Here is a 19,177-nt window from a genome sequence, read left to right on the forward strand (position 1 = left end):
CCCATAGGCATACACCACGTGCACATAAACTGCCTTGAAGCTTTGGATGGGCTCTTCTTTGTTCCTGCTCCCTTGCACCCCCAGCTTGTCTGCACACAGGCTTGTATTCTCCTTTCCATGCTGAAAGAAAATAGATCTTACCACAGGAGTGACCTGGAAGAATAAAGGTTACCGGGTGAAAGGACATTTGTGTCATATACTCTGTGTGGCATGAGGTGACTGGGAAGGAGTAAAGTTCGTCTGTGACCAAACACCTGTGTTCCTCTCTCAGTGTCGAGATCACCAGAGGGAGGCATTAAATTGCTCTTCCCAGGAGTCAGATCTGTTGTTCCTGAGGAGACCAAGCTGGCGCAGCTTGAGCGCTGTGGGCAAGTCTGACCAGGCCCCATCTCACTCCTGCCTGTGTTTGCCTTGCAGCTGTGTAAATGAGTATGGAAGATTATGATTTCCTGTTTAAAATTGTTTTAATTGGCAATGCTGGCGTGGGGAAGACGTGCCTAGTCCGACGATTCACTCAGGTAAGAGAACTTGGAAGTCCGGGTTTGGGTTTCTCAGTCTAACCTGTGGGGTTAGGGGTTAGGGGTTAGGTTAGAGAATGGAGGGCTAGTCCCAGCGCTGGCCTCTGGGCTGCTGGTTCTTAATATGCCCTTTGAGAGTGCACCAGCTTTATAGCCTGGCTCGAGTTTTTTCAGCCATCTTCAGGGAGTCTGGCTCTGGGGGTCACCACCAGTCCTCCCCCATCCTGTGTTGCTTCCTTTATGAAAGGAGCAAATGGTTTTGCTTTCAGTGTATACTATAAAAAACAAATTATTAGATTAAAATAGATTATTGGTCAATAATCTAAAGATGTTAACAGATGAATCTGGACTTCAGACTAAACCTAAGTATTAATTTTTTTTAAAACTCAAATACAAATTAAACCAAATTCCCTGCCTATGCCCTCTCACATCCTCCCAAGGCAACTGAGTGAGTCATTGTGGTTTAGAACCAAATATGCTGATGCTTTTAAGTCTATTAAATGGGAATGAAGCAAGAAGAGTGAAGGACTCTTTGAACGAAATTAAATGTTCCCTCTGGATTGAGCCCTTATCATATGATCTAAGTATAAGTTCCCTTTGGGGCTGCCCTTTTGAGAATTACTGCCAGAGATTACATGCCTGTTTTTATACAGAAATGAGTGACAAATCACTCTGAAGTTGATCTTCTTTTGTGTTTTCCTGGAAAAATATGAATGGCATCCTTTTCAGAATTATCATGCCTGCAACTTGCATTTGCATCAAGTACTAGGTGGGAGCGCTGAGCCTAGCTCTGCTAGGGCAGGGGACGGCGGGGTCCTGTGGAAAGAGCGCCAGCTGGAGAGCGGAGAGACTCGGGTCCTGGTTCCAGCTCTGCCTTGGCCCGTCCTGTGAGCCTGGGTTCAGTTCCCTCCCCTGGCCGGCCTCTGTGCCTCCCTGCCACAAGGATAGGCTTGGTGACCTGCAAAGCTACTATCAGCGCTGTCTGTGGTTCTGCGCAGAACTGGACAGGATAACACAGACAGCTTTAGGGCAGAGAGTCACCTTGGGAAATGCCAGGGTTTTTCCCAGGGTACATGAACCCACAAGAGAACTCGTGCTTTTTACTAAGCCCTGGCCTGGTGTAATCAAAAGTAAGACGCTACCAGGCATCCATGCTTAGTCAGCCACCAGGCTGTGATACTGGAAACTCCAGCTGGTTTTACTTCCACCTACCAGTAATCTTTTCTGCTTTTGGCAGGAAGACAAGCCTGCAGAGCCGTGGAGTTTTTAGTCTCTTTGTTATCAAAAGTTCCCTTGACCTTGTCTTATTATCTAAGGAAAGATCCCTTAGAGATTTTTCAGTCCCCTCCTCTCGTTTTACAGATGAGAAATTGAGGTCTACAGGGACGAAATGACTACTTAGCATCATGCATCCTGTTAGTGGCGAGGCTAGGACTAGAACTCATGTCTCCTGCTTCTTAGCCTGATTCTTTTTTTTTTTTTTTTTTTGGTGTCCTAACCTCTGAGACCATAGGAATCTGGCTTTTCTCTTTAAAAGCATAAAGTTTGTCATTAAAGGTAAAGATGCTTCCATTTTTGAACACTAATTTTTGCCGACAAGCACACCACCCCTTCTTTATCGGCTTTTTACCCCTCCCAGCCCCTGAACTCCCCCCAAAAGTAACTTCCCAGACAGTATTATGTTTGGTTTTGTTATTTAGCATGCAGCTAAAATGAACTGGACTCAGCATTTTTTGAGACATGAGGAGTTGGGGAACAAAATGATGGGGGAGACACTGGGAAGGATTTGTTTTATTTTTTGGCATTTATTAGACTGCAAAACAGCTGGAGTGATAAACTCAAAACTTGGCAGCCTTGTGTTTGAGCCAAACCAAAATAGAGGAAAATTGATTCAATATTTGTAAGTACAGTTATGAATGTTTATGTTTACATCTTTTGCAGAACATGCAATGGAATATTTTCTGTGGGTTTGAAGCTCAATCTTTTAAGTTCAAACTTTAATTAAAGAACTCTCTTGTTAGGGAATAGACTTAATTAAAGATGCCCCAATCTTAGCTGCCAGAGCTCATAGAGTCCATTTTACTTTAATTTCTGGCAATTCCCGTTATAAGTGAAGAGGGAATAGAAACTAGGTGAAGAACTCTTCCTTATTAGAATTCCTTCCCACCTCCCCAGTCCCTGCCTAAGCCTGCAGGAAAAATTATATACCAGCAACATACATTGTACATGTAATTTTGCTAAAATCCTATCTTTCTAGCTCAGCTGCCAGTCTGAGGTAGAGCTTTTTGTTTTGTTTTGTTCTGGAATGCCCATTGAATTTGAGGCCGGAAGAGGGGGACTGATTTGCCTGAGGCCACACACAGAGCTCCTCCAGACTCCTGGTTTAGTACTGTTCCTACTTTCTCCCTGAATGATTTTATTTTCTTCCATGATTTTCCCAGTGTCAAGGGCCCCAGTTTCATGTAATTACATGTGTGCTACATTGCACTGAGGGAAGTAGTTCTCACCCTCAGAGCAGAGGAAAATTCAAAAGCTTCACTGTCTCATTCATGTTTCCTGTAGCATGTTCTTGTTTGTTTGTTCATGTCAGTGGTTCATGCCTTAGGCTGATAACCAGTTTTAATCTTCTAGGATTTACCTCTCTGGGAGTACCTATCCATTTTGCTCCTCTTCTAACAATCCTGATCTCATCCCTATGGCTTCATGCTCTTATTCTTGTGTCTGAGTTCTGTTTCAGTTTTGGAATGGGTCTCCTTACCCCTTCCCTGTTTTCTCCCTTCCCCCTCTCTGTCTTCCTCCCCATTTCACTCTCTTTCTTCTTTTAGCATTCCTCTCTCCTACTCTCTCCCTCCTTCCTCCTCCCCTCAAAGCACACCTACAAAATTAAATGCAACATGGCTCCCATGACACTAACCAGAGTTCTCAACTCAGCCAAAGGAAGGGGCTGGTGGTGATGCGTGGTGAGGGAGGAGAGGGGAGAGAATTTCATTTAATTGAAAGATTTGCTTAATTATTTTCCTTTATGTCCTCTTCAGGGTCTTTTCCCCCCAGGACAAGGAGCCACGATTGGAGTTGATTTTATGATTAAGACGGTGGAGATTAATGGTGAAAAAGTCAAGGTAAGATGCTAAGTGTTCAATAAGGCTCTCATTTCCTGAGAAGAAGTAGTGTTATCATAACACTTATTAAATCTCCTAATTGAAACCCACATTGAAAATAATATATTCAGCCACAGTGACTTATTTCCAAACAGAGTTCTTCTATTCCTTCATAGATGTTGCATTTAAAGATGGGAAGACAGGGGCACCTGGGTGGCTCAGATGTTAAGCATCTGCAGTGAGCTCAGGTCATGATCCCAGAGTTCTGGGATTGAGCCCCACATCTGGCTCCCTGCTCAGTGGGAAGCCTTATTCTCCCTCTCTCTCTCCCCCTGCTTGTATTCCCTCTCTTGCTGTATCTCTCTCTCTGTGTCAAATAAATAAATAAAATTAAAAAAAAAAAAAAAAAAGATGGGAAGACAGAGATAAAGTCTAAGGCAAGTTGGTCCTGTCTCCTGTCATGTCAGAAGTTATATAAAAACAAGGAACAAATCCCGAAAATTGGGAACTCCTGAGTTGGGCCAATAAGCAGTGCTACCTCTTAAGAACAGTAGCCCCATGAGAGATCCTACTGATTCCCACATTTGTTCTGGGTCATTTGGTCGTATGAATCACCTATGGGAATTATTGTGTCTCCCACCATGCCATACCATGCTATTGGTAACAAGGGAGAGACCGTAAAGGAGGGATCTAGGAAGGATCCATGATCTCTCTCTTTCCCCCCATGGCCTCTGGTACCTGTAAGAACCATGGTATGTCTGGTAATGGGAGAAGGGAGATAGTGTTTATTGAGCAGCTCATGTCCGTCTCACTGCTAGGTGCTTTTATATGAGCTGTCCTATTTAACTTAGTCCTCACTGTAACCCCTGTGAGGTAAATGGTAAGTTATCTTCCTTTTACAGATTTCAGAGAGATTCAGCCACTTACCTATCCATGGCTGCACAGTTAGGAAGGGAGGTAGGCAGGATCTGAACCACTTTTGTGAGCTAGCGCATCCTCTTCCTCCCTGGGATCTCCCCTGCCAGGAGAAAAGAGGATGAAGGCACAGTAGGCCTGTCACTTTGAAGCAAGGACAGGAGGAAGGTGATGGGAAGAAATATGGACTAGGACTGAGTTACTTGGAAGGAGGGGAGAGAGAGGCTATCCTTGGCTCTGTGCTCTACCTGCCTCTCAGAGTTAGTGAAATTCCACGGTCAGATCTTTCAGAGCTGAGTCGCAGGGCAAAAAGCAGTGTCCCTGGCATTAGCAGCACAATGAAAACTGTGGCATCAGTTTTCCAACTAGGTCCCAACCTAAGCACCCCAAGGCTTTAAATCCATGTCTTTTGTACCCTTCTCCCAAACCCAGTACCTGCAGTCCTGCCTTCACATGCCACGGGAAGGGCAGAGAGGCTCCAACATGCTCTTGCCACATTTCAGAGACACACAGAGAAGTATGTAGGGAGGCTCCCAAGCGGGGGACAGAAGCACTCCCAGTGTCTCTTCCAGCCCTGACTCTTCAAAGTGGTTCCTTCTGCAGAGACATCCACACCGAATACAATAGTGAATGGAGAGCTAGGGGCCCTGGAAAACAAAGCAGGGTGTAAAATCCATGTCAGAGCCAACCAGAAAGCTCAGAAAAATCATGCATTCAGGTGGGGAGAAGGAGCTAGGGAGTAGCGGTAGGAAGGAGACCATAGTTTGCATCCAGGAAGCATTGGCAGGAAGAGCCACTTGTAACCATCCTTGCAGCAGATTGGAGGTGATCGCCACCCCTAGCTGTTGAGTAAAGATAACTAATGTTGCAGGCATTTTACTTCCAGAAGGTTTCCTGGTCATATACATATCTGTGTGAGTTCATTCCTTTGACCACAAATGTTAATGCCTCCCATGTGCCAGGCCCTGGGAATGAATAGGGGTGAATAAGAAACGGTCCCCACTGTTAAAGAACAGGCTTATTTTTATTTTCTGCCATTTCTGCAAACTATAACCTCATTGTTAAGCACATATTACACTCAGCTAAAAATCCATCTTTTCATAACCTCCAATGCTACCATGAGACCCCAGGCTCCTCAGGAATGAGGTTTGTGTCTCACTCCTCTCCCCGTCCACAGCACAGTTCCCGTCCTCTCACTTCTTTTTAGGTCTCTGGACCTTCATCTTTAAAAAGTAAGAGTTGGTTAGTCTCCTAAATTAATGAGTCCTAATTAATTTGCTAGAGTTTCTTTCTAGCCATTTATGTGGAACCAAGATCTAGAATGACCCTCCTCAACCCCATTAATCCAAGGGCCTCATCAGCACATGGATGCGTGAGGAGCAATGTCTTTAGTCTTTCTGTGGATGAGGCTAGAGCTGCCCAAGCTTCACTAGGGATGCAGTTGTTGTCTCATTGTTGTCCTGGTTCTTTAATGTTTACTGAATCCCTCTCTTCTCAGTGATATTTTAAGTGTCTTTTTGCAAGTAGTTTGCTGGGTTTCTTGGAGTCCCACAGAGGACTCACAGGTGATCACAGAGGTGATCCCACAGGATCACCTGCCTGGTGAAAGCCAAGGCAGCCCCATACCCCAGTCCTCTCTCCTGACTTCTCATCTCCCCACCTTGGCCTCCCCTCTTCAGTTCTGTTCCTTTGCAGATGGCTTCCAGGATTGAAGGTAGGGAATCGAAGGTATTAGAAACATTCTTGTGGCAGTGAAGCCTTAGTTCCAAGTCAGTAAAGGCAAAGTTGAGGCCCTTCTCTTAACGTGGTCTGCCTTTTGAAATGACCTTGAGTAGATAAAACAGATGTAGAATTTTCTCCTATCCATTTTTTTTAGAAGTCTATCAAACAAACAAGAAACAAGTAAAACTTTAAGCTGAGGCTACAACACTGTAACCTTAGGAGAGTACTTATAAAGAGAAGACTTGCTGGCTGTCTTTGTAAGCAGGTATATATTACATAGATAAGAACGTCTTGAACATGTGCATATATATTTACTCATTTGACCATCTGTCCTTCCATTCATCCATCTATCCCTCCTGCAGGAGAGTAGATGATGCATGCAAAGCACTGTGTTAGGTAACGTAGTTTTGCCCTCTAGGAACTCATTGTCCCCTAGCTCAAACATTTTATCTGTGAAATCCTCTTTAATATCCTACCAGTCATTTAAGCAGAATTAGCCAGTTCTTCCGCCATCCTTTTTTCATGCAGCTAGCCATTATTTACATGTGTCCACCATGTACCATGTATTCTGTTGGGAAGGCACTGGGGTATAAGGTTCAATGAGGCAGCCCTTGCCCTCCATGTCCTCCCTCTGGCACAGAGGCACTCAAGTGCACCTGGGACTGCAGTGCGGGATTGCAACAGTGAGATAGGAGAGAGAAGTTAATGGTGCTAAGAGTGTAGGCGAACAGTGTCACCCCTGCCAGAGATGAGGACGGTTAGAAAGCCCATGGCTGCAGTATTGAGAACATACTGACCAGCATGAGATTAAAACCTAGGAGACACTCTCTCCTGATGGCGACTCTTCAGTAGAAGAATATCTCCTTTTTTATTATGGTTAGTTTACTATATTTGATCTCCCTGTAGATGGTGAGCTCTTTGAGGTCAGGAATTGTGTTATATTCCTCTAGTTACCCTCCTTGTGCCTAGCACTCTACATACATTAATGACATACAAGTGCTGAAAATGAGTGAATGAGTTGCAGAGAAAATAGTGAAACCAAATGGAATGTTAAAGGCAGTAGAACATGGATATTCTTAAGACTCAACCGTGAGGCTAGAAACAGGCAGCCCCCTAGGAGAAAGCAGCCTCCATCTTGGCAAGGCCATACAATCACTCTTCTAGAAAATATTTCAGTGGTTTTAACCCTCAGAGCTGTTCTCAAGATGTGCCAATCATGAGAACATAGTGATTTCTGATGATTGACAGTATTAAATTCAATGACAAGTGTTTTTCAAGGCTCACTGTGGTATGAAAACAATAGTCTGTTGTCCTAAAGACACATCCTGGCAGAAGGGAACCATGTCCCTAGGTTGAAAGCAGAGCAGAGAAATAGCTTTTGTCCCAGCCAAAGCCGTAACATCTGTATGGTCGCCTTCAGCACACACAGACTTTCATGTACATCATAAGGAGCAGCTGCAACTTCAGATCAAAGGAGAGCCTTGTGCCACTGCTCGGGGCTAGGGACCACTGGTCCCTCATTAGTCTTCCCAGCTACACTGGTATGAACAGAGGGTGACACCAACTAACTCATCCTCTTTGGATGCAGATGTATAGCAAAATCAGTCTTTGGGGGCAAAGGCAGCATGGTGGTGGGATGTATGTTGTACCCACAATACATATGTGAACATTTACTGTCTGCCAGGCAGGCACTTTATTTGGAGTGGGGGATTCTGTGAATAAAATGGACCATTTCCCCTTCAGGAAACTCTCAGTCTAGTGAAAAAGACAGTTATCAAACATATTATTACAAATAATCTATTCAAGTATGTTAGGTGCTACGAGGGAGAATTACAGGGTGGTTGCAGAAGAGACTATGGGGGGGTGGGAGGTGGGGATGAGGAACCTGGCCCAATTTGAATGTTCCAGAAGGTTTTCCTTGAAGAAATGATGTTCTCTTAATGGAGGTGAATCCATTTTGTGACATGAAGTTTATGCAGTTTAGAAGGGAACATTCTTACTCTTGATGTTATTTCTCAGGGCCTTCTGCATTGTCCTGCACTCAGAAGGCTCTGGAGTACGGCTCTCTTTGTAGTCTTCTACTCTGTGCAGGGATATCTGGGGAGAAATGTTTTTTATTTTCTTCTTTATTATTAGAACCATCAGTTGTTAGGTCTTATAACTGGTAGGTGACTTCAGAAAAATGTGAACTTCCAGTAGGCTTGGATATTACTAACATCTTTTTTATAAAGAAAGCCCTGGTGTGCCTGGGTGGTTCAGTGGGTTAAGCCGCTGCCTTAGGCTCAGGTCATGATCTCAGGGTCCTGGGATCAAGCCCTGCATCGGGCTCTCTGCTCAGTGGGCAGCCTGCTCCCCCAACCCCACTGCCCCCTGCCTGCCTCTCTGCCCACTTGTGATCTGTCAAATAAATAAATAAAATCTTAAAAAAAAAAAAAAAAGAAAGAAAAGAAACCCCTGAAACCTGGAGATCAAGTGACTTGCCTATAGTCTCAGAGCTTAAAAATGGTGGAGGGGAATTATTTTATCTGCCATGGCATCGTTCCCATTTTCATTAACAAAGATAATATCTTACTAGAGTCCTTTGAGTTTTGATCTGGAAAAGGTGGTTGAGGTCGGATGTTTTTCTGCTCCAGTTGCTGCCTGAGGTGCCAGCAGTCACAGAACGACCGCCTGCTCTCTATCCCGACTTTTTTTTTTTTTTTTTAAGATTTTATTTATTTATTTGACAGACAGAGATCACAAGTAGGCAGAGAGGCAGGCAGAGAGAGAGAGAGAAGGAAGCAGGCTCCCTGCTGAGCAGAGAGCCGATGCGGGACTCGATCCCAGGACCCTGAGATCATGACCTGAGCCTAAGGCAGCGGCTTAACCCACTGAGCCACCCAGGCGCCCCTATCCCGACGTTTGTAATGCATTACTGTAGCTATGAGCATGAACTCTGGGACCACAATCGCCTGGTTAAACTGGCTCTGGGACATACTGGCTGTGAGACACTGAGCAACTTAATTAATCTCTCTGTGCCTCAGTGTCCTCATGTGAGAAGTGGAGTAATAGTACCTACTTCACTGAGTATGTTACATGTAAAATGCTTAGAGCTTAATGCATACTAAATGCTCAATAACTTTTTTTTTTAAAGATTTTATTTATTTATTTGAGAGAGAGAGTGAGCAAGAGCGAGAAAGAGCACAGCTGGGGAGGAGGTGAGCGGGAGAGGGAGAAGCAGGCTCCCAGCTGAGAGCCCGATGGACTGCATCCCAGCACCCTGGGATCATGACTTGAGCCAAAGGCAGACACGTAACCGACTGAGCCACCCAGGCAATTCACAATAAGTTTTTTTTTAATTAAAGAATGAAAGAAAATCTTAGGTAACATAATAAAGGAAAAAAAAAACCCAAAAAACAAAGTAAGCCCCTCTCCCTAACCAGATATACCTACCACATTTTTTTTTTAAGATTTTATTTATTTATTTGACAGACAGAGATCACAAGTAGGCAGAAAGGCAGGCAGAGAGAAAGGAGGAAGCAGGCTCCCCGCTGAGCAGAGAGCCTGATGCAGGGCTCGATCCCAGGACCCTGGGATCACGACCTGAGCCGAAGGCAGAGGCTTAACCCACTGAGCCACCCACGCGCCTCCTTACCACATTATTTAAAAAAAAAAAAGTGGTGTTTTGTTTTTTTGGGTTTGTTTGGTTTTTTATTTTTTTGTTGGTTTGTTTCTTAGGGCAGAAAATAACCATGAAATTGAGTGAGGTGTTTCCATTTCTAAACTAAAGCAAGGCACTGCTCTCTTTTCTGCTTCTCCAACCCGATCTTTCTCTTACCCCTTTACAGCTTCAGATCTGGGACACAGCAGGTCAAGAAAGATTTCGATCCATTACCCAGAGTTACTACCGAAGCGCCAATGCCTTGATCCTCACCTATGACATAACCTGTGAGGAATCCTTCCGTTGCCTTCCTGAGTGGCTGCGGGAGATAGAACAATATGCCAGCAACAAGGTCATCACTGTGCTAGTGGGTAAGTAAGGACTAATGAGGAGGGAAATTGATTTGTGGCCATCAGAGAATTTATAATCACATAATGCTTATGCCTTGCTACCTTCCACTAACGTAGTCTACAGCTATATAATTTACGCAGTCAACATTCAGTTCTTCTGAAATTGAGGAGAAAATGAAATAGGTCATATCCCAAGGCGATGGTTTAGAAAAGTAAAGTTGAAAATATTGCTGATTGATTTTTCTGTCAATGAAGGCTCTAAGCAACAAGGTGGACTGCCATGGAAGTTATGTGGACTGCTAAGCATTACCCAAAAAATCTAGTTACAAAATCCTGGAAACTGCTGGTCTAGATGTAAACCTTATCTCAGAAGTTAATAAAGGATTTATTCTTAAAGTGATTGCTTATTGCCTAAAGAAATGGACTTTTTTTTTTTTTCTCTTCTTATATTTGTGCTGACTTGAGAAATTCTAACTTCAGGGAGAATCCATTAAGGGAAATTCTGCAGTTTGTTTCATTTTGTGGGAGGGTAGAACCTCTGTTTAGTAAGGCAGAAAGACAGAAAACAACCCATGAGTTTCTGTGGTGACAAATATGCCCATTAACAATGGGATTGCAGTGACATGGATTGGGTTGTTAAAAACTCTTCTCCTGGTGATGAAAAATGTTAATAATATATGGCTGTTTTCTTCCTAAAAAGGAATATTGCTGTATATTCTAGCAAGACTGAATTTGGAAATCCAGGTAGAGAATCTCAGAAGCATTGTTAAGACACAAATTATGGTTAACAGTATGCTAAGTAAACACTTAAACAGTAAGCATTATAGCTAGCACTCATGTGCCAAGAATCATGTTAGGAAATTTATTTGTAATGATTCCTAATTTACGCATGAAGAAACCGTGGCCCAGAGAGTTGAAGTTCTTTGCCCAAGGTTGCATAGCATGTTAAGATCAACTCCAAACCTTGTATCTGTCCAACTGCAATGTGCTGCTTTGTAATAAGTTGCTGGACTTTTCTTTCAGGCGGCTGGGTTAAGTATCTGCCTCTCTATGAGCTAGTGCTCTGTGCCCACTCCTGAAAACCCTCTTGCACACTGGAGAATGTTTGTCATGAAGCGCTTGAAAGCACCCATCTCAGGACTTGGGCTTTCTTTCGATTCCACAAAAAGCCCTTCAGAACTTGAGTCAAAGCATATTCCTTGGGATTCTGTCTAAGGAAGTTAAATGGAGATTTGATGGGAGATAATTAGTCCATTCAGTATGAAAGAGGCACTGGCTTTAAAAAAAAAAAGCCTTTTTATTACGGAAAATTTCAAACACAAGCAAAAGTAGAAGAAACAGTATCAGGAACCCGCATGTACACATCTCTCAGCTTTGACGATCATCAACTCATGGCCAATCTTATTTAATCTGCTCCCCCTTTATGTTGTCTCCCCTTGCCTTCAGATTATTTTGGAGCAAATCCCATATGCTGTATGAATTCATCTTTCAATAATTCAGTGTATAACTTCAAAATAGGATTTTTAAAGAAAGAGAACCTAAGCACAAATCCATTTTCACACCTAAAAAAAATTAAGTTCTTAATAGCATCAAAAGGTTAGACAATGTTGAGTTCCTTGATTGACTCAGACATTTAAAAAAAATTTGTTCACATCAAAGATCTAAATAAGGCTCATATGTTCTCATTGATTTTTGTGTCTTTTAGTTCTCTTTTTGCCTGTAGGTTATCCCTCCGTTTTTTTCTCCCCTGGAATTTATTTGTTAAATCACATGTCTATCCTTCAGAGTTTTCAAGTCTGAATTTTGTTATTTCAGACTACCATAGTATACTTTGACAAGTTCCTCCATTACCTGTATTTCTTGGAGAGTTGTAGGTAAATTTAGAGGCCTGGTCAGATGCAGTTTGTGTTTTTCTTTTTAGTGAATCTACTTCCCAGTTGATATTCTGAGGTTCAGTTCTCATAGTACAGCCAAGAAAAATGCTTGATTCCCCTTTTTAAAATTTTCCACTTTTTAAAATAATGAGTTCTTTCCCTAGTATTTTCAAGAAGTAACTACTAAAATTTGTTTCTATTTTGAATATTATGGATTTAAGTATATTCAACATTTTCTAGGCCCTTGCAGTTCTTATCATTGAGGGTCCAACTGTTCCAACTCTGAGAGTGGAGCTGCTTCACACAGTCTCCTGAGTTCCTTAGATACGACCTTTTGACAATGACCTCGCTTGCTCTCTGGTGTAAGCATTCCAGGCACAACTTGTGCATTTCCTGCCCCAGACCTGGAATTACCCATTTCTTCAAGAAGCACTGATTATTATTAATGTAAAGCTATATTTAGAGGCCACAACCAAATTGATAGGATTCTTCCTTATTAGTGGGTGGTCATTGCTTTTAGGCTTTTCAGTGGACAGACTTAGTGTGTGTGTGTGTGTGTGTGTGTGTGTGTGGTGAATTCTGTAGTGCCCAGAGGGGTTGTCTATTAGGCTCCACCAAATGCTCTGACTCACAAGACTATGATAGGCTACCCTTGGCATGATGTTCACTTAGGTGGATACAGGACAGAAAATATGGCTTCATTGCAGGTCAGCATCTAGTTGGCTTTATTCGCTTAACAGTATACCCTCGTGTCTCATTCCATGGCAATATGCAGAGACATTCCTCACTGCTTTTTACAGAGGCAAATAACTTCATTGTGCAGATAGATGGACCAAATTTCATTCAAGCCAGTGCGCAACTGAGGGGCATCTGGGTTGTGTCCAGGTCTTTGCCATTACAAATGGCATTGATATCTTACACATTGCAGTAATCACAGCCACATTTGCTTTACTTGCCCATCTGTCTGATTTGACTTCAGATATGAAATAGAATTTTGATGCTTCTGAGCCTGTAAAAAGTCCAGTGATGTTTCCTTCTTTGATTTATCCCTGTTCCAGGCAACAAGATTGATCTGGCTGAAAGGAGAGAGGTCTCCCAGCAGAGAGCTGAAGAATTCTCAGAAGCTCAGGACATGTATTACTTGGAGACCTCAGCCAAGGAATCTGATAACGTGGAGAAACTCTTCCTTGACTTAGCGTGCCGCCTCATCAGTGAAGCCAGGCAGAATACACTTGTAAACAATGTATCCTCGCCCTTACCGGGAGAAGGGAAAAGCATCAGCTATTTGACTTGTTGTAATTTCAACTAAAGGCTGAGGCAAGGAGAAGCAAGAGGAATCAGCAGCTGCCCCGATGGGCCCCAAATTGCTGGGGGAGATCTGGTGATGACTGTGGCTCCTGCTCTCAGACCTTCTGACTCCCGTGGGATCCAGAGCTTACAGAGCATGGCAGGCCGAAGGCTTTGTCCACAGGCCAGCATTAGCAGAACATATAATGGTTTCACCCTTTTGCAGTCAGGAGTTGGAGCAAGGAGAAAATTGCACTAGGCGCTCCGTGATCTGCAGAGCATGTTGCTTTTGTTCTTAAAAAAAAAAAAAAAAAAAAAAAAAAAAAGGCAAGTAAAAGCGCATTCCTGAACACAGCCCTGGGGGAAATGTACTGTAGGGAGATCCCTCCTGCACGTCAGTAGGTGCATGTAGGGGCTGTGCTTTAGGGCTTCTGGGGGCCCTGGTTTTCTTGTCTACCAGATGAACCAAAACTGGGAAGGCCAAGTACTGCCTCTGTGGTGTGTGTTGATGACTCCATGGAGACTTTGAAAAGTGTTACTTCTCTTGTCCACAGGCACTTTCAAGAACTTTGGGATGTAAAAATGAAATGAAACCTTTTCCCATGACCAACAGTTAACAATCATTGGTTTAATATTATATATAAGCTCCATGACTCCTTTTGGTGCTAATGAATCCGCTCTTTCACAGACCAAACAATTTAGTACATCGATGTCCTTAAATGTATTACATTGAAATAAAAAAAAAAAAGGGAAGTCCATGAATCAGCACTCTTTCTCAAAGTCTCATTACTACCTTCTCTAGGGTGGATTTGTTGGAAAATAAAATATTTTCATGTTCTTTCCCCTCTAAATCTCTACCATTTTCTTCTTCTATTCTCTCATCTTTCCAGCCCTTTAAGTAAATGAAAACATTAGAAAATTGAGAAAAAAAAAATGGCTGGTGATATTCTAATGTAAAAGACTAGCTCTAAGACATGAGTAATACAAGAAAACAGACCTGATCTGACCAAAATACTGTGGATTAATGGACTGCGATGCAGAGTTCTAAGCAGAGCACAGTCCTTGATAAGCAGGTGACATCTTTTACTTCCTGGTACTATCCATCTTGGACAGACCAAGGCTTAGAATTTTGTACATGTTTTTAGTATGTTAAGTGACAATAGCAACAGAGGAAAAGTCTCATGAACCATTTTTGTATCTTCAGTAACCTTATTAAAATTCTGCTTGTGGAAGCAGGCGGAGCTGTCATTAGTTGCCTCCTTCATGTTGTAAAGTTACTCTCAGACTCATGACCATACATTCTTTCCTATTTTCCTTTTCCTTTCTCTCCTGGTATCCCCATTCTTTCTTTTTTTTAACTCCTTCCCTTTACATGCCTGTGTTACTGCACATCTCCAATTCAAACGGAGGTGTATATGCCTTTAATTAGCCAGTTTTAAAACATGACTCAAGATGGAAGATGTGCTGCTGGATATTTGTTACTAATTTCTTTAGTGCCATACTTTGATGCCTTCCAGTTTGTTCACTGATATAAATGCAAATTGGGGAAATAATTAAACCTGTATGCTGTTGATGCTGTCAGATGTTTTTGTAGCTTGCCACTTGGCATTGCTGAGGGATGAATAATGGAATAAGGGCAGGATATGCAATTTCTGTTGTTGTAGATGGTGGCAATCTCGGTCCTGATATGTTGATGTTTGAAAGCTGTTTAATTTGAAAGAAATGAGGTGCACAGAGACACGATATTGATAAAGCATTTCCAGTGTTCCTCTAGCGGATTTCAAACTGACTCATCTCTCGTATACAGATTATACATATTGTATAAGGGATTGATACTTTTGGTTGGCTTCACTGTGTTTGTTCTGATCCTCTCCTATGGGTGAGAGAAAGAGATCCCAGAAGTTTGAATTGCTTTCACACTGAATCTGTTTCTCCAGGAAAGAAAAGTCATTTTAATAAATACCAACGAAAATAGTTTCTAATAATCGTTGCTTTTTCCTCCCCGTTTCTCCGCTAAGCCAGCAACTATGAAAGTACTCAGAAAACAAGTTGATCAAGGTGGGCAGAATAACTTCTCTTTTTAAAACTGAGGAAATGTCTAAAGGTTTAGACTTATTGTCTTTTCTTTAGGGCAAAAATCCAATTCCCAAATCATAACTGAACTCTATCTCCACAGCAGCAAGTGTGTTAAAACTAAAACTGCTTTGTGAACACAGACAATTAGGTTAGACAAATTTAGTTGTAGAACAACAGCTTCTAGGATTACTCTTGCACTCTGAAATTCCTTTTCCCTAGGGCTCAGCTGCTTCAGTCTACCCTTGGTCATACTCATAAGGGGATTAGAAAGTTCTGCTCTTGGCCCCTTCCTTTTCTGTTACTCCTTGCAGCCTTTCCATAATGTACAGTCACCCATCCATGGCCCATAGGTAGAGATACATAGGAATTTAGAACTTTTCTCCCTGCCTTAGTTGTGTGAACTCCACATTAGGCCTTATGGACACGTGTTCACTGGTACATCTCTAGTTTCAGAACAATCCCTGACCATATTGTTGGTGCTCAATAAATTAGTTGAATAAATGACTTAGTGCCAACTTGAGGTTGGCCAGTTACATAGAAATTTCTCTAATAGAACTTGAGAAAGGATACTGATTAAATGTGGTCTTCTTAACCTAGACCGGAAACTAAACTCATTGGTTTGTTTACTGGTGGTTATTGCCATGGCAACATTTGCTAAGATGACCCTTCTTAAATAAAAATGAAGTCTTACTTCATGGTGGATGAAAAAGAGAATTGCTTTCTTTCTTTTTTTTTTTTTTTAAAGATTTTATTTATTTATTTGACAGACAGAGATCACAAGTAGGCAGAGAGGCATGCAGAGAGAAAGGAGGAAGCAGGCTTCCCGCAGAGCAGAGAGCCCGATGCGGGGCTCGATCCCCAGACCCCGGGATCATGACCCAAGCCGAAGGCAGAGGCTTCAACCCACTGAGCCACCCAGGTGCCCTGAGAATTGCTTTCTTATAATTCAGCTTGGCTTGATCTGCCTCACACTATCAGAGTCTGTGTCTGCTTCCATTTTTTTCTTTTAATAAAGTTACAAAATATTTGGCAAAACTTTTCCTTTTCCAATGAAAACGCATCATATTTATGTCCTAGAATCAGGCATGGGAGAACCTGTGAAATCATATAGCTCGCTGACATTAATGATATTTTATTATGGCTTTGGGTAGTCTGTATCCTCATAGGATTTTGTGCTTTTTCCTTTACCTATATAAGGCTTTTTATGTTTTTATTATTCCTGTTGTATTAATATTTAATTTTGATTATGCAGGGCCAATTGGCCTTTCCGCAGATTAGATTAGGCCATTAGGGTTCCTGGTCTTTCTTTCCCTGTCTTTTCTAATCATTTCATGTTACCATCTCTTCCTGAGTAAAGTGGCAAGTGTAACTAGAAATGAAAGTCAAAGGGATTGATTTGGTAATGTATCAGTTTCTGAAAAAGGGTAAAAACCACTGGTCAATATAATATATTTGGTTTAGGATTATTTATTTTAAGCAACTTAGATTTGTTGGAGAGAGGAGGCAGAATTTAACAGAGGAGTGGGTCTATTCATGACTGCATACCTTTGGAGGACACTGGTGAGTTCCAGTGTTAGGTCAATGATTTGCCTCATTTAACTTCTTGGCTATTCCATAATTCTTCCAGATTCAGCATCAAATTTCAGTTAATGAATCATCTTGAATAGATAACAGTTGCAAGTGATTTTTGAATTGTTCTTCTGACTAAATGAAAACATCTTTTTTAATAAACTAAGCCACATAAGAGATCTCACAACCAGAAAAAAACTTTCATTTTGTTCCCCACCTATCAAAACAATGTCTCTAAAAATATGTGTTTTCTATTTCTTAAGCCTGCAGAACTCTGTACATTTAATAGCCTTCTGTTCTTTAGGGAATAGTGCCCCATTAGCTCTTTTAGGGTTTGCCCTTTGTTGTCTCTAGATTTTTTTTTTTTTTTTCAACTGCAACTGGTTACTTACTTTCCTCAACCACGGTGCTGACAGATGCATTTTAAAGCAACTATAATACTTTTGAGACTTAACTAGAAATTCAAAGACAGTGAATAAGATGTGTATCTCCTGGTTCAGACAAACATTACTCCACACAAGCAATCTGGTTGAGCACTAATTTGGGGATAAGAGGGGGATGTGCTCTCTTTTCTTCTTTTCAAATTTCATTTCTGTCCCATGAGTGTATTTGTTTAAAAGGAAAGCTGCCTTCCCTTATATTTATCACACTAGGTAGAAATCATACTGAATTAAGAAATTATCCTACCTTCAAACAGCTAATTAATATAGTAATCTTGGAACAAGAGAGATGACACTTCATCTTCTTTCCTAAGCCTATGATGTTGGAAGGTTATAGTCATCTCTGGGAACTATACTTTGAAATTAAAAAGAAACTGAAGCATAATAAAGATGGTGAAGAATTTAAAATTTATGACATTTGAAGAATATTTGAAGGATTTGGGGGAGATTTAGCCTGGGAAAGAGAGAGGAATACAATTAGTGAATTAGAGCAAGACTTTGGTTCAAAGGGATGGAATGAGGTCCACTGAGGCCATAGGGCCACAGATTTGGGATCTAAGTCAGGGAGAACTCTCTCAAAAAGGTGGGTCACCATGGAAGGAGCTGCCTTAGGTAATAGTATGCATCAAGCAGATGCTAGATGATGAGGAAAGGATCTTAGCATTCGTTGGAGGTTCGACTAGATGACCTATTAATTTACGTTGTAGCACTTTGCCTCTCATAACATGTTCAGTTAAAGATCTGTTAACTTACAGCTAATGATTTTTTTTTTTTTTAAAGACTGCTTTTCTGCCAGTCTTCAGGAAGGAGGTTGGTTACATGTTGTTTGGCTAAGAGACTGGCTTGTCATTATGCCCTAGGCTGGGACTGCTTTGTCAGTCCATTCACTGATGTCCAGTTGAAATCACAAACTGGTTCTTGAGCTAAAAAGTATTATTTTAATAGAAATTATGTAGAATCATGGAAATTATGTTTTTGTCATGTGGCAAACATAGGCCATGCTCAGTTTAGTGAATAACTGGTATCCAGGATTTCAGACCAGGCCTTTTTTGCAGAACAGAATCTTCAGTTAAAGATCCCATAAATAGACCAATATGAAGTTTTGCGGCTTCCATTAGAGATGGGCTGGTGTTCATGGCATAAAGGAGATCTTAAGATCTGTCTTGGCAGAATCTCAAATGACATTTGGTTAGTTGGGTTGATTCTCTTGAAAAAACATGATCTGCAAATTATTTTAATAGAACGAAGGCCAAATTTCTTCAGTAGAAAAAGTAACAAAACATGAGTTTTCAGAAATCAGAGACAGCTATAAGCAACACTTACTAATAAAGCCCATGACCAAATGATTCCACCTGCAAAATAAGTTGCATCCCTGTTAGGCTGATAGATGGGTTTTCATTAGTCTTTATAAGTCATTGGTCTTGCATCAGTATGGTGAGAAACACTTGAGTTTAGGTAAGACTTTCTTTGACTCCTTTAAATAAGAGGTTAGAGCACAAAAGCTAGCCACCTCTTTAATTGAGTTACTTAGGTACATGAGACAAATTCTTAATTTCCACTGAATTAGAGCAGAATTTTTGGAGATGTTGTGTTCTAGTTCCTAATGGAATCCTTGATGGGCTATAACTTTAACACTTCAAGGAGTGTGTGAAGGGGGGAGGTGTATGAAGGGGGAACACCAGGTTAGA

The 19,177-nt window shown here is 41.6% G+C and overlaps 2 protein-coding genes across 12 annotated transcripts in view; one reads left to right on the forward strand and one right to left on the reverse strand.

The window, feature by feature from the left end:
- RAB30 (RAB30, member RAS oncogene family) overlaps nucleotides 1–15,383 on the forward strand; it is a 74,006-nt gene extending 58,623 nt beyond the window's left edge. For all 8 annotated transcript variants that reach the window (XM_047692949.1, XM_047692950.1, XM_047692948.1 and 5 more), the window contains 4 exons: nucleotides 418–518; nucleotides 3,554–3,637; nucleotides 10,081–10,264; nucleotides 13,176–15,383. In XM_047692949.1, the coding sequence (XP_047548905.1) occupies nucleotides 426–518; nucleotides 3,554–3,637; nucleotides 10,081–10,264; nucleotides 13,176–13,426 (612 nt within the window). In that variant the 5' untranslated portion in view covers nucleotides 418–425 and the 3' untranslated portion in view covers nucleotides 13,427–15,383. The remainder of the gene's footprint in view (nucleotides 1–417; nucleotides 519–3,553; nucleotides 3,638–10,080; nucleotides 10,265–13,175) is intronic.
- The window catches only part of DDIAS (DNA damage induced apoptosis suppressor), a 51,617-nt gene continuing 37,601 nt past the window's right edge, over nucleotides 5,162–19,177 (reverse strand). The window contains exons 6-7 of one of the 4 annotated variants that reach the window (XR_007121103.1): nucleotides 17,026–17,138; nucleotides 13,637–13,698 (exon numbers count right to left, since the gene is read on the reverse strand). The gene's annotated coding sequence lies outside the window, so the exon portion shown is untranslated. Of the gene's footprint in view, nucleotides 5,179–7,937; nucleotides 8,351–13,636; nucleotides 13,699–17,025; nucleotides 17,139–19,177 lie in introns of those variants that run through there. The other 3 variants (XM_047692937.1, XM_047692936.1, XM_047692938.1) reach the window with 3 other exon arrangements.

This window comes from Lutra lutra, chromosome 10, assembly GCF_902655055.1.
Source record: "Lutra lutra chromosome 10, mLutLut1.2, whole genome shotgun sequence".
NCBI lineage: Eukaryota > Metazoa > Chordata > Mammalia > Carnivora > Mustelidae > Lutra > Lutra lutra.